Source organism: Poecilia mexicana, unplaced genomic scaffold, assembly GCF_051168715.1.
Source record: "Poecilia mexicana isolate PSO_F unplaced genomic scaffold, ASM5116871v1 scaffold_17, whole genome shotgun sequence".
Lineage (NCBI taxonomy): Eukaryota > Metazoa > Chordata > Actinopteri > Cyprinodontiformes > Poeciliidae > Poecilia > Poecilia mexicana.
The window spans coordinates 1767357-1779361 of NW_028263386.1; the positions used below are offsets into that span (position 1 = coordinate 1767357).

Consider the following 12005-nt stretch of genomic DNA (forward strand, 5'->3'; position numbering starts at 1 on the left):
CTGTGTTTGTTTAAAAAAAGGTCCAGTTTTTGTGTCCAACTTCTTTTAAATCTGTGACCTTTGACCTTGGGCCCTGAAGGCAACACAAAGACAGAAATGATTCCACCAACTCTCTAAATCAAAGAAATCATAGAAACAATCGAGTCATTTTATTAAGAAGTGACATAAAAACTTTAATTTTGACTCAACTTTCTAAACAAAACAGAATATTTAGTTCATCATCACTGAGTCACAATAAACCAGAAAACAGGAAGTTTTTAACAGTGCAGATTTTTCCAGAAACTTTTCTCCATCATGTGTAACCAGTCAGTTCTCCTCAGAACCTGCAGCTCCGAACCGAACCGGGTCGGATGAGGACCTGCCGCTTTGAGTCAAACTGAGGATGAAGAGCAGCAGCTCTGAGGAGGAAGATGCTGCTGCTTTTAATGTCTGGAACATCACAGTGGATTTAAAACTCATCCTGTCATATGTGATATTTTAAAGAATCGTTCCTGTAATCTGCTGAGTCGTCTCCATCTGCGGTTCTCTGGAGCAGGTTTCCTTTGGACCAGTTAAAGGAACTTAGGATTCAAAATCCACTTTCAGCCCTTAAACACCTGTAGTTTACTTGGCATCTTCAGGAGTGCAGAAAAAGTTCAGCTTAGTTTCTCCTGGTGCTGCATAGATACCTTCATATGTTTCAATCCAATCAGTTTTCTCTTCTCCATATTATGTTTTTTTAACTATTACATCACAGTATTTGCTGTGAAGCTGCTCAACATCACAGACTTCCAGCCAGCCAATTTTGCAGGTCAAAAGTCAAACAATGCTCATAATTACCTCTCCTCACTCGCCACTAGGGGGCGTGTGTCTGAGATAGTTTTAACCCTTAGCAATGAAAAACATCACAGTCAGACAGCGGGGAAACGGGCCCTTGTCCCGTCAGACCGTCAATTCCCAAAACCACACACACACAGAAATAAGTCTCATAAAAGCGTGACCCCTGCCAGACCACCGGGAAAAAACTCCTTTAAGTGGGACAGTAAAAACAGGGCTGTGATGTAAGCGCTAACCAGGCAAAAAGGAAAACTCAACAGCAGTAGCTTTATTCTCTTAAAGCATTTCTGCCAAAATATAGCAGAAATTTAAAAATGTACAGAAAAATGTCACAATTTGCACAGAAACATAAACATGGCAGCTAGAGGGGCAGTTTGATGACCCGGACAGTTTCAGGACTTCCTGTCGCTCTGATCCGTCCAGCAGGAAGCGTCAGCGCCACTGTTGGCCGACGGCTGGTCTGAAACTTCTGATGACAGATGCAGCGTCTGCTGACGGTCGTCACAGTAACGCAGCGGGGAAGCATTTGTCCCCGGCGTGCATGGCGACGTGCCTCCTCAGGTGGCCGGCGGAGGTGAAGGCCTTGCCGCAGACGGAGCAGCGGAACTGGCCGCAGTCCGTGTGGACGGCCATGTGGACCTTCAGCGAGCCGGACTGGGCGAAGCGCTTCCCGCAGTGGACGCAGCCGTAACGTTTCTCCCCCGTGTGGACGCTCTGGTGGCGCTTCAGGTTGCTGGAGTCGGAGAAGCGTTTCCCGCAAAGCGCGCAGACGTACGGCTTCTCGCCCGTGTGAACCCGCATGTGGGTCTTCAGGTTCTTCAGGCAGGCCAGGCTTTTCCCGCAGAAGCTGCAGGCAAACGTCTTCCCTGCGGGGTCGGCGGCGCGGCTCTGCTGCCGCCAGCCGACTCTCTGTGGCGCCCCCTGCTGCTGCCGCTGCCCCGCTGCAGACAGACTCGCCTCATGGTGGCTGAAGCTGCTTCCTGAATCGGCTGAAGCGTTCCTGCTGGGAACAAACCCAGAGGAGCCGCCGGGTTCTGCTGCTGCAGCGTGGGAGGCTTGCTGCAGCATCATGGAGTCGTAGCCACTTGGTTCTGGCCTCTGATTGGTCTGCTGGGTGGAGGTGGAGCTCACCTCCGCGCTGGTCCAAGAGACGCCGCCATCTGCACCGCTCTCTTCCTGTTTGACCAGCGAGGACGAAGCTTCTGCCTCGGGCTGATCCTCAGAACCGCCACAGAACCGACCTGGAGGCGAAACCAGACTCAGTCCGCCTGCAGGTTAACAACGCACCGGCCAACAGGAAGGCTAACAGGAAGGCTTACCATGAGGGTCGGACTGGGACCAGGACTCTTCCTCCTCATCCTCATCCTCCACCTTGATCACCACTGTGGTCTCGGCTGCATCCGCCTGGAAATTGAATCCATTTCGTAAATTGGTTTCTTCTGCTGAGTATTCGTCACCCCATCGATGTAAACATAATCACAATACTTTGACCTTTTTGAATTCTGCACCTAAAAATTAACCAAAGTATGAAAAAACTAGAACAACTAATATAACTAATAAAAACTAAACTAAAACTAAACAGTATTTAAATAATTAAAACTGAATTAAACAGTCACAGTTAAATAAAGCTGCAGCGGCGGCGGCGGCTGCTGCTGCGGCTGCGGCTGCTGCTGCGGCTGCGGCTGCTGCTGCGGCTGCGGCTCACCGTCTGTCCTGTAGCTTCTGGTTCCGGTTCTGGTGGTGGGCGGGTCTCACTGCACTGAGAAGTCTGCTGATTGGGCGGCAAGCACAGCTCTGCTGCAACTTCTGCAGAAGCAAAAATAATGATTGGATTTTGAGCTCAGGTCTGTACTTTGACTAGACCACTGAAAAACACTGGTACTTATTCTCCAAGTTCTTCTTGGTGCATCTTGGAAGTGGTTTAAATTAAAGTTTAAAAAAAAATTATAGGCTTGATGAAATATGAATTTCTGCCATTTAGTCTTTATTAAATTTGAAAATATGAATTTCTGACTATATATCAAATGCCGGTGTTTATTAAATTTTAATTTCTGTTGGTCGGTTTTCAGAATATTTCCAGTAAAGCTTCATAGTTCTCAAATTTCAGAGAGCCATTAGTTACAATTCTGACAAAACTGTTGAACCTTCAGTAAATATTTTTCTAACTAAAGTTGAGTGTCTGATTTTATCCAGGTTAAAATCTACAGAGTATTCCCATTAACTTAAACATCACCAGCTTGTTTTACATGTCAGTCACGTGATCCTGGTCACATGACGCATTCAGCCAACCACTGGGAGGACTGGTGGTCCAGAGCTGCTCCAGGTTTGTTGCTTTTCTACTTTCAGACTCACTATAAAAACATGATTTAGATTTATTTTCTACCAGCTGGAGACAGGAAGTCTGTCATGAACTGAACTGTGAAGAAATAGTTACTGATTTTAGCTTGCTAGTGTTTGTAGCTAATGCTAACTGGGTTAGCCTGCCATTAGCAGCTAACAGTTCAGCTCGTACTATGCACATTCATGTATATAACGGCAAGTCAAGTATTTGATTTTCTGTGTACAAAAGAACCATTGTTAAGATGCTAACTAGCAGTGTGATGATATTTAACTAGTCCTGTTTCTGTAATGCAGGTCAGGTGGTGGCTACTGGAACCAGCAGGACCTCCAAACTGGTCTGGTAGGAGGCCGATACGGTCTGAGCTCTTTCTCCCTCCACACAAACAAACAAACAAACAAACAAACAAACCCCACTAATGGTTTTTGTTTAGCTTGTTTTATTCTGGACAATTGTCCTCATAGTTTGGACAAATTAATTAATCTCTTTGGTAACTGGTCCGTTTATTAGTGGGGGAATTATTGATCTTGTTGTGACCGAATCTTTGCATTTGAACAAACCATGTGCAGATTACTTTTAAAATTTAAAAATGGGAATATTCTTGACTTTTGAACCTTTTGGAAATTTTGAGTTTCGAAAATGAACATCTTTTACTTTTAAAACTCAAATGCCCAGGTTTTTTCTAGAATATATGAGATCAGATTTCGACTTTTTATTATTATTATTAAATATCTTAAAGATTTCCGAAAAAAAAAATCTACAATGGCCTTTTTGCGCCGTCATAGATGAACCTACGGTATGGAAAGCCATTTGCGCCAAAATTGAATAAATAAATAAATGGGTTAAATAAATAAAAAATGAGTAAAATAAATCAAAAAATGAAGTAAATGAGTGAAATAAATAAAAAATTTGTTAAATAAATAGTTTAGCTTTTTCATTAAACCAATTTTTAATTTATTTATTTTTCATATTATCAATTTCCCAATTTCTCTTTTTCATTTATCTATTTGTCATTTATCCCTTTATCCATTTACCCATTTTTCATTAATCTATTTTTCATTTGTCCATTTTTCATTTATCCCTTTATCTATTTACCCATTTTTCATTAATCTATCTTTTAATTTAACCATTTTCCATTTCCTTTTTCCATTAACCCGATTTTCCTATTTCCCACTTTCATTAATCAATTTCTCATATATCCCTTCTTTATGTACCCATTTTTCTTTAACCTATTTTTCATTTAACTTTTGTTTGAAAAACTTTTAATTTTCCCATTTTCCAATTTCCCTTATTCATTTAGTATTTCCTTATTTTCTTATTTATCACATTCTATTTTCCCCGCTAAACTTAGGGGGAAAAATAAATGCAAATGAGGAGTGGCACGTCATCAGGCTACAACTTCCCCAATTGGTTGGTTAGCGTCACACCTACTTTGCTTTCAAGAAAGATGGCGACCTACTAACGGGTTATCAATAAGCATAAGCTCATTAACTTCATTAGAAAATAGTGTTATTACTCCTGACTTTATTTTTGTGTGGCCGCTCAGACAGAACGTGTTTCAGCTGGCGGCTCTGATGGACTCAGAGCTTCACCGTCGGGGTTTTTTATAGTTTGGACGAAGCGGCCGCTGAAGTTGGCTTACGATTGAAGGTTCAGGACGCCTTCGTAGCTACCAGCTGCGATTCAACTATAAGGAGCAGACTTGACTGTACATCGTAAGTGAACTGCAATATCCAGTGGCAGCTCTACGGAGCATCGAGCTGAAAGAATGACGGTGGCAAGCCTTGGAGATCTGCATCGGAGGCCATCTTTCAGACATGCACCGCTGCTGTCCGTCCAGGATCCTCCGGTTGCCCAGACGGTAAGCTAACGCTGATGTTTTCCAACTATAGTCATATTTGTAACCAAACTTGAGGCCAACAGGTGTACTTTTGATCGCCACCAGGTCAAAAGTACAGCTTGTTTTTGCAGCACATTCATTAATGTTTCTATCGTGTTTTTTTTCAGATGTTAAGCTGTCACAGCAGACCATCCTGCAGGCCTCTGGTCTCTGTTTCCAGTGGGCTCACAGCTTCAGGGTGACCAGAGACCTTCACCTTTCTGGAGCAGGAACACCCGGCCAAATGCACTGGTGACACATTTAATTTAAAAAATGTGGGGGTAAATTAACGCTGATGTTTGTAAACAGACTACCTGAATACAGTGACCTTAGTGAGGGTACAGAATGCAGAATGGATAAAAGCTGAACTCCTGCTAAAATCTGTCCCTATTGGTTACATCCCTGAAATGTGCCAAGTGTGGCCCACATGCATACATGTCGTATTCATATAAAGTAATTATGACTATTTATTTCAGTAGTTCTTTGTGGATGTATAACTTGGCCACCTTAGTTTCCCTGTTTTTGTTCAACATATGTGCCTCAACATTTGGTTACTGTTCCATAATTTGTACTCCAAACATGTTTTTACTCATGTTTATCTCTTACTTACATGTTTAAGTAAAAAGTAGCTGAATAAGAAATTACACATGAGTAAAGAAGCATTTGGTAAAAAGTATACAAGTACTGAGTAACTGATCAAGTTATCAATTATGTCATATCTTAAAAAATTACACAATTAGAGGGCTCAAAATATAAAGTTCAGCGGAATTTTTAGTTTTTTAAAGACAAAATAAAAAATGTGTTTAAATAAGAATAGTGATGCTTCATAATAAAATGACCTGAGTAAAAGTAAAAAGTTCAGCATAGTAACGGTACTCCTAAAACTTCATTTGAGTTTCAAAAAGTTACTCAACTATATTTGAGTAAATGTAATTAGTGAGTCCTAAACTCTTTCCTTCTGAGGGAACAGGAGAAGGAATTGTTAAGGAAATAAATTAATCTTATTTTTATATTAAACATTGTTTTAATTAACAAACGAATCATAAATAACACCCAGAACATATTCTGTTATGTTTATTCAAGGATCAAGAAAAATGACTGGAGATTCTGGCTGAGAGAGGGACAACGGCAAACAGGGAGGAGAACCGTCTGCACTGTGAGCAGCACCAGAACTCCTGATGGGTCTCCTTCAGGAAGAACCAGAGAGATGGCCGACCTCCGCAGAGAAGAGTTCACCCAAACATCAGAGGAAAAATGAATTTTTTTTTCACTTTCAAGGACTCTAAAAAGCTTGCTGATTAAATTTTCAGTTAATGTTCAGCAAACATTCAAAGTTTAGTGTTTGGATAATACTTATGCAGTATCACATGTTTAGACTAAATTATCACATGACTAGAGCTGATTAAATCTTGGTTGCACCTCGGCGAGAAAAAGAGTGCCACAAACCTCCCAAAGAAGAGGATAGCAATGTGTGTTTAAATAAACATACAACAAAGATTTTTGGTGCACATCATCTTTAAAGTGTCTAGTTATGATATTCACCTTTGCATTTATAAAAATTTGTTAGGTGTGTGAGCAGGATGTGTAAACATGTTGACGGTCATAATAGTGACAGGTGGGAGAATACGTTTGACCAATAGGCCCACTTATTTAAATACATACCATATTCTTCCAATTCCTAACTTCTTCCTTTTTAAGATTAATTTTGAGTTTGGTTCTTGATTTGTTGGACTTTGTTATAGCCAGACAAAGCATACAACAATGTAGTTGTGAGAAAAATGGAACCCTTACTGATTTTGATAGTGATGGCTTAAACATGGACTATAAGGGGAAGATGGGCCATTTTCCATGCCTGATTTTGAATGCATATGATCAGTTCATGGGAAAAGAGGATAATCTGACCCTTCATCAGGCATGTGGTACTCTGTTACCACCTGCAAAAGTTTATGACGAAGGGACAGCTGTCTCTTTGATGTACCCTTTAAAGAGGATCCAAATGAGGTTCCAACACAAGATGAGAAACTGCTGATCCACTAGAAAAACAACAATATTTTCCTAATGGAAACAAAGATGAAGAATTATATAGAGACTGATGTCAACTAGATCAATGAGCACATGAGAGGTGTAGACCTTTATGACCAAACCCCCTCAAGGTTCAATGTCATGGTCAGGTCCAAGAAGTGATGGTGGTTGTTGAGATGCTTTACCAAGGCCGAGAAAGAGTCACACGCTGTTAGACAAAGGGCCCATAGTAAAGAGTTACATTTTTGATTCTGTTAGACACTAAGGTCCATTTCTCACGAGAAACAGAAACTTATCAGGCCACAGAGACATGGTGTGATTTCAGGGAGTGTCTTCAGTCCATATAATCAGCTACCCTCCTCCTTCTCCTCAGACGCTGCACAGACTTTTTTAGAAACTCTTCTCGGATGTAATGGTAAAGCGTCTCCTTTCAGCGCTGAAAGTTAATAAAATAAGTAAAGTCTGAATGCTTTTCTTGGCTGATTTTATGCTCCGTGTGTCAATACAAATTATGATTCATCGATTGAGATTCTCGTTCTCAACATGGTTCATACCAAAAGCACACCTGAAACGGTGCCGGTAGCCTAGGAGGTTGGAGTTTATCTTGTACCTGGTGGGTTGCCTGCTGGAACCCCCACTTTGTTTGTGTCAGTAGTTGTGACCTTGATCAAGAGGACAATTCAGCCACCATGCCAGCCGGTGGTATTCAGAGGACCCTGGTGGAGGAGCCGGTGTATGACTGCCTTACTTCTGTCAAACTGTGGCAGGCAAGCTGTAGCTACAATATAGTAGCTTACTGCTGTCGGTGTGTGAATGTGTGTGTGAATGGGTGAATGACTAAATGTGGTGAAAACATTTTCAGGTCATTTGGACTTGATAAAGAACTACACAAGTACAGGCCATTTACCTTTCAGATATTATTTTACAAATGTGTCGTAGGAGGAACAACTGATTTGCTCATCATGGCTTATTATCTTATGCAAAGGTTTGGTATAAGGCCAGCAGGTCATGGAAGTAGATCTCAAATGGACACTTCTCTTCAAGTTATGACGAGATGTAACCAAGACACTTTCTGGTCAGTCAATGCAAGAGTCATTTCCAGAGATGTTGTTCCAGTTGTTGCTTTTGCACCACCCATGCGTTGGAGAAATTCAAGGTTTTATTGCACACTGAGTGCTTCAAGAAAGAACATGGAAAGTAAGAAAGAGATGAAATAACCTAAAATTGAAGAAAACCAAAGTCACCAAATGGTGAGAAGGAGCCATACTACTCTCCTTTGATTCCAGGCCTTGGGGTCCGGTATCCTGCAACTTTCAGGTGTGTTCCTGGTCCAACACACCTGAATTAAATGGATCACCCTTTCAGTATGCAGTCCAGTTCTCCAGAGTCCTGCTTATCACCTGATTCAGGTGTGCTGAAGCAGAGGCGGATGGAAAAGATGCATGACACAGGCCCTAAATCCTGGAGACGGAGACCCCTGGACTAAGTCTATTGAGTTTTACTTTATGACAGTGTGACAAATGTTCATAATTTTCAGAAATATAAATGAAAGCCTCTACTGTAGATGTTATCTTTATGATCTATGTTACTGTGATGACACTACAACTGACTGAAGTTCAATATAATTATGCATAAACACTCAAGCACTCAAATTTACCTTGGTTTAGAATATATTGATAGTCAAATTTGTACTTTACAGAGCAAATGTTGCACTAAAGTAATGCTGTGGCAAGATATATTCTACTAAAGAAACAATGTTCACATATTATGATCATGTCTATTTGGAAAAAGCACTTTTAGCTCATCTTAGTATTAGAACACCATATTATCCCACCGGTCACAATTGTGACCGAACATAAAACACACTTTTTTACATACTTTTCCACAATTTTTAAAATTATTTCCCTGATTAGTTCAAAGGGCTATCAATGACATCGGATTTTCATATTTACATGTTTGGGAAAAATTTGGAATGAATGGGTTAAAGCCACAAACAAACTATCCATCTTATTGTCTCTGGGATGTGAAAACATGAGATTTGATTAAATTAGAACTACACAGATGAGAAGGAACACAGATTTCATAATATATATATTTTTATTATTAAAAACAGTAGATGGTTCTTGCATATCAATGCTATAAGAACAGCCACATTTTTTAAATTAAATGTGTCACCAGTGCATTTGGCCGGGTGTTCCTGCTCCAGAAAGGTGAAGGTCTCTGGTCACCCTGAAGCTGTGAGCCCACTGGAAACAGAGACCAGAGGTCTGCAGGATGATCTGCTGTGACAGCTTAGCATCTGAAAACATACACGATAGAAACATTAATGAATGTGCTGCAAAAACAAGCTGTACTTTTGACCTGGTGGCGATCAAAAGTACACCTGTTGGCCTCAAGTTTGGTTACAAATATGACTATAGTTGGAAAACATCAGCGTTAGCTTACCGTCTGGGCAAACGGAGGATCCTGGACGGACAGCAGCGGTGCATGTCTGAAAGATGGCCTCCGATGCAGATCTCCAAGGCTTGCCACCGTCATTCTTTCAGCTCGATGCTCCGTAGAGCTGCCACTGGATATTGCAGTTCACTTACGATGTACAGTCAAGTCTGCTCCTTATAGTTGAATCGCAGCTGGTAGCTACGAAGGCGTCCTGAACCTTCAATCGTAAGCCAACTTCAGCGGCCGCTTCGTCCAAACTATAAAAAACCCCGACGGTGAAGCTCTGAGTCCATCAGAGCCGCCAGCTGAAACACGTTCTGTCTGAGCGGCCACACAAAAATAAAGTCAGGAGTAATAACACTATTTTCTAATGAAGTTAATGAGCTTATGCTTATTGATAACCCGTTAGTAGGTCGCCATCTTTCTTGAAAGCAAAGTAGGTGTGACGCTAACCAACCAATTGGGGAAGTTGTAGCCTGATGACGTGCCACTCCTCATTTGCATTTATTTTTTCCCCCTAAGTTTAGCGGGGAAAATAGAATGTGATAAATAAGAAAATAAGGAAATACTAAATGAATAAGGGAAATTGGAAAATGGGAAAATTAAAAGTTTTTCAAACAAAAGTTAAATGAAAAATAGGTTAAAGAAAAATGGGTACATAAAGAAGGGATATATGAGAAATTGATTAATGAAAGTGGGAAATAGGAAAATCGGGTTAATGGAAAAAGGAAATGGAAAATGGTTAAATTAAAAGATAGATTAATGAAAAATGGGTAAATAGATAAAGAGATTAATGAAAAATGGGTAAATGAAAAATAGATAAAAGAAAATGGGTAAATAAAAAAAGGGATATATGAGAAATTGATTAATGAAAGTGGGAAATAGGAAAATCGGGTTAATGGAAAAAGGAAATGGAAAAATGGTTAAATTAAAAGATAGATTAATGAAAAATGGGTAAATAGATAAAGAGATTAATGAAAAATGGGTAAATGAAAAATAGATAAAAGAAAATGGGTAAATAAAAAAAGGGATATATGAGAAATTGATTAATGAAAGTGGGAAATAGGAAAATCGGGTTAATGGAAAAAGGAAATGGAAAAATGGTTAAATTAAAAGATAGATTAATGAAAAATGGGTAAATAGATAAAGAGATTAATGAAAAATGGGTAAATGAAAAATAGATAAAAGAAAATGGGTAAGTAAGAAAAGGGATATATGAGAAATTGATTAATGAAAGTGGGAAATAGCAAATCGGGTTAATGGAAATAGGAAATGGAAAAACGGTTAAATTAAAAAATAGATTAATGAAAAATGGGTAAATAGATAAAGGGATAAATGAAAAATGGACAAATGAAAAATAGATTAATGAAAAATGGGTAAATGGATAAAGGGATAAATGACAAATAGATAAATGAAAAAGAGAAATTGGGAAATTGATAATATGAAAAATAAATAAATTAAAAATTGGTTTAATGAAAAAGCTAAACTATTTATTTAACAAATTTTTTATTTATTTCACTCATTTACTTCATTTTTTGATTTATTTTACTCATTTTTTATTTATTTAACCCATTTATTTATTTATTCAATTTTGGCGCAAATGGCTTTCCATACCTACGGTAGCGGAATAGCCATTTAGTCCAAATCAGACGCCAACTTCAACCTCGCTTAATAGATGTGAATTTTAAACCTTTGGATAGTTTCTGTTAGCATCAAGTAAATGTGGATCTTAAAGGTGTTTAATTGATAAAGGTCACCTGTCAGAGTCACGCTCCTCCTCGGCTCGTGGACTCGCTGGTTGGCGCGCGGGCGGCCGCTAGCGGCGGACAGCAGCGCGGCGCCGCTTCCGCTCGCGGCGGCTCTGAACGCGGCAGACCGCGCCGCACGGAGCTCCAGGAGCCGCAGTTTCCTCCGCAGAACCTCGTTCTCTTTGCGGCTCCGGCTGATCTCCAGCTGCAGCACCGCGTAGCCGTTGTCCACCAGCTCGCAGATCTCCGCCACCGCTGTGTTGGCCAGAACCTCCATGATGGAGGCGAGCTGGGAGTGAAACGTGGCGGATGGAGACATTTTCCTGCTGGGTCGACCGAAACCGCTCAGAGCTAGTTAGAACCAACAGAACCTTAGGAGAACCTCTGGAGAACCTCTGTTTACCTGCCTGGGGCCTCCACACCGAAAGGAACGGAAGCAATACTCAGTACGCATGCGCGAAGTCACGTGTTGACACATTCCGGGGATAGAAAACCCGGAGTCACCAAAATAAAAGCCTGTGTTTGACCTGAAATTTACAGTTAGTCACTCAGAGTAAAACATTCAGGGATTTAGAAGTTCGGGAAATATAATTTTGGAACTTTTATATGAAAAAATAGTTTTTGTTGAACAATTAAGGAAAAAAACATGCAAGGGTTTTATTTTTTTTAAGTATTACTCTTATGTGCCTTGACTGTTTATAAAATCCCTTAGCAGCTTTAGTCATTGTACAATGACAATAAATCTAATCTAGTATGTTTACAG

General features: G+C 40.2%; 1 protein-coding gene and 3 long non-coding RNA genes across 4 annotated transcripts; 1 reads left to right on the forward strand and 3 right to left on the reverse strand.

The window, feature by feature from the left end:
• Positions 1-147: 147 nt before the first annotated feature.
• LOC106925063 (uncharacterized) lies at positions 148-11684 on the reverse strand. Its single transcript, XM_014999120.2, has 4 exons — positions 11252-11684; positions 2522-2622; positions 2136-2220; positions 148-2057 (listed from the first exon to the last, which is right to left on the reverse strand). The coding sequence occupies exons 1-4, from the start codon at positions 11559-11561 to the stop codon at positions 1318-1320; spliced, it is 1236 nt and encodes a 411-aa protein (XP_014854606.2). The 5' UTR covers positions 11562-11684; the 3' UTR covers positions 148-1317.
• LOC148154506 (uncharacterized) lies at positions 3188-11245 on the reverse strand. The gene is made up of 2 exons (XR_015765939.1): positions 11109-11245; positions 3188-3945 (listed from the first exon to the last, which is right to left on the reverse strand). It is a non-coding gene; the product is annotated as an uncharacterized LOC148154506 (long non-coding RNA).
• LOC148154507 (uncharacterized) lies at positions 3948-6530 on the forward strand. Its single transcript, XR_015765935.1, has 3 exons — positions 3948-5015; positions 5162-5285; positions 6117-6530. It is a non-coding gene; the product is annotated as an uncharacterized LOC148154507 (long non-coding RNA).
• On the reverse strand, positions 9134-10665 carry LOC148154508 (uncharacterized). The gene is made up of 2 exons (XR_015765940.1): positions 9501-10665; positions 9134-9354 (listed from the first exon to the last, which is right to left on the reverse strand). It is a non-coding gene; the product is annotated as an uncharacterized LOC148154508 (long non-coding RNA).
• Positions 11685-12005: the final 321 nt, after the last annotated feature.

What these genes read in the sequence shown, in the direction of transcription:
- LOC106925063 (XM_014999120.2), bottom strand. Translation starts at nt 11,561, where the DNA reads ATGTCTCCATCCGCCACGTTTCACTCCCAGCTCGCCTCCATCATGGAG. An exon ending in GAGGAGCGTGACTCTGACAG is followed by an intron (nt 2,623 to 11,251) that starts GTGACCTTTATC and finishes TTGCTTCTGCAG; the next exon opens with AAGTTGCAGCAGAGCTGTGC. An exon ending in GTCCCAGTCCGACCCTCATG is followed by an intron (nt 2,058 to 2,135) that starts GTAAGCCTTCCT and finishes TTTCGCCTCCAG; the next exon opens with GTCGGTTCTGTGGCGGTTCT.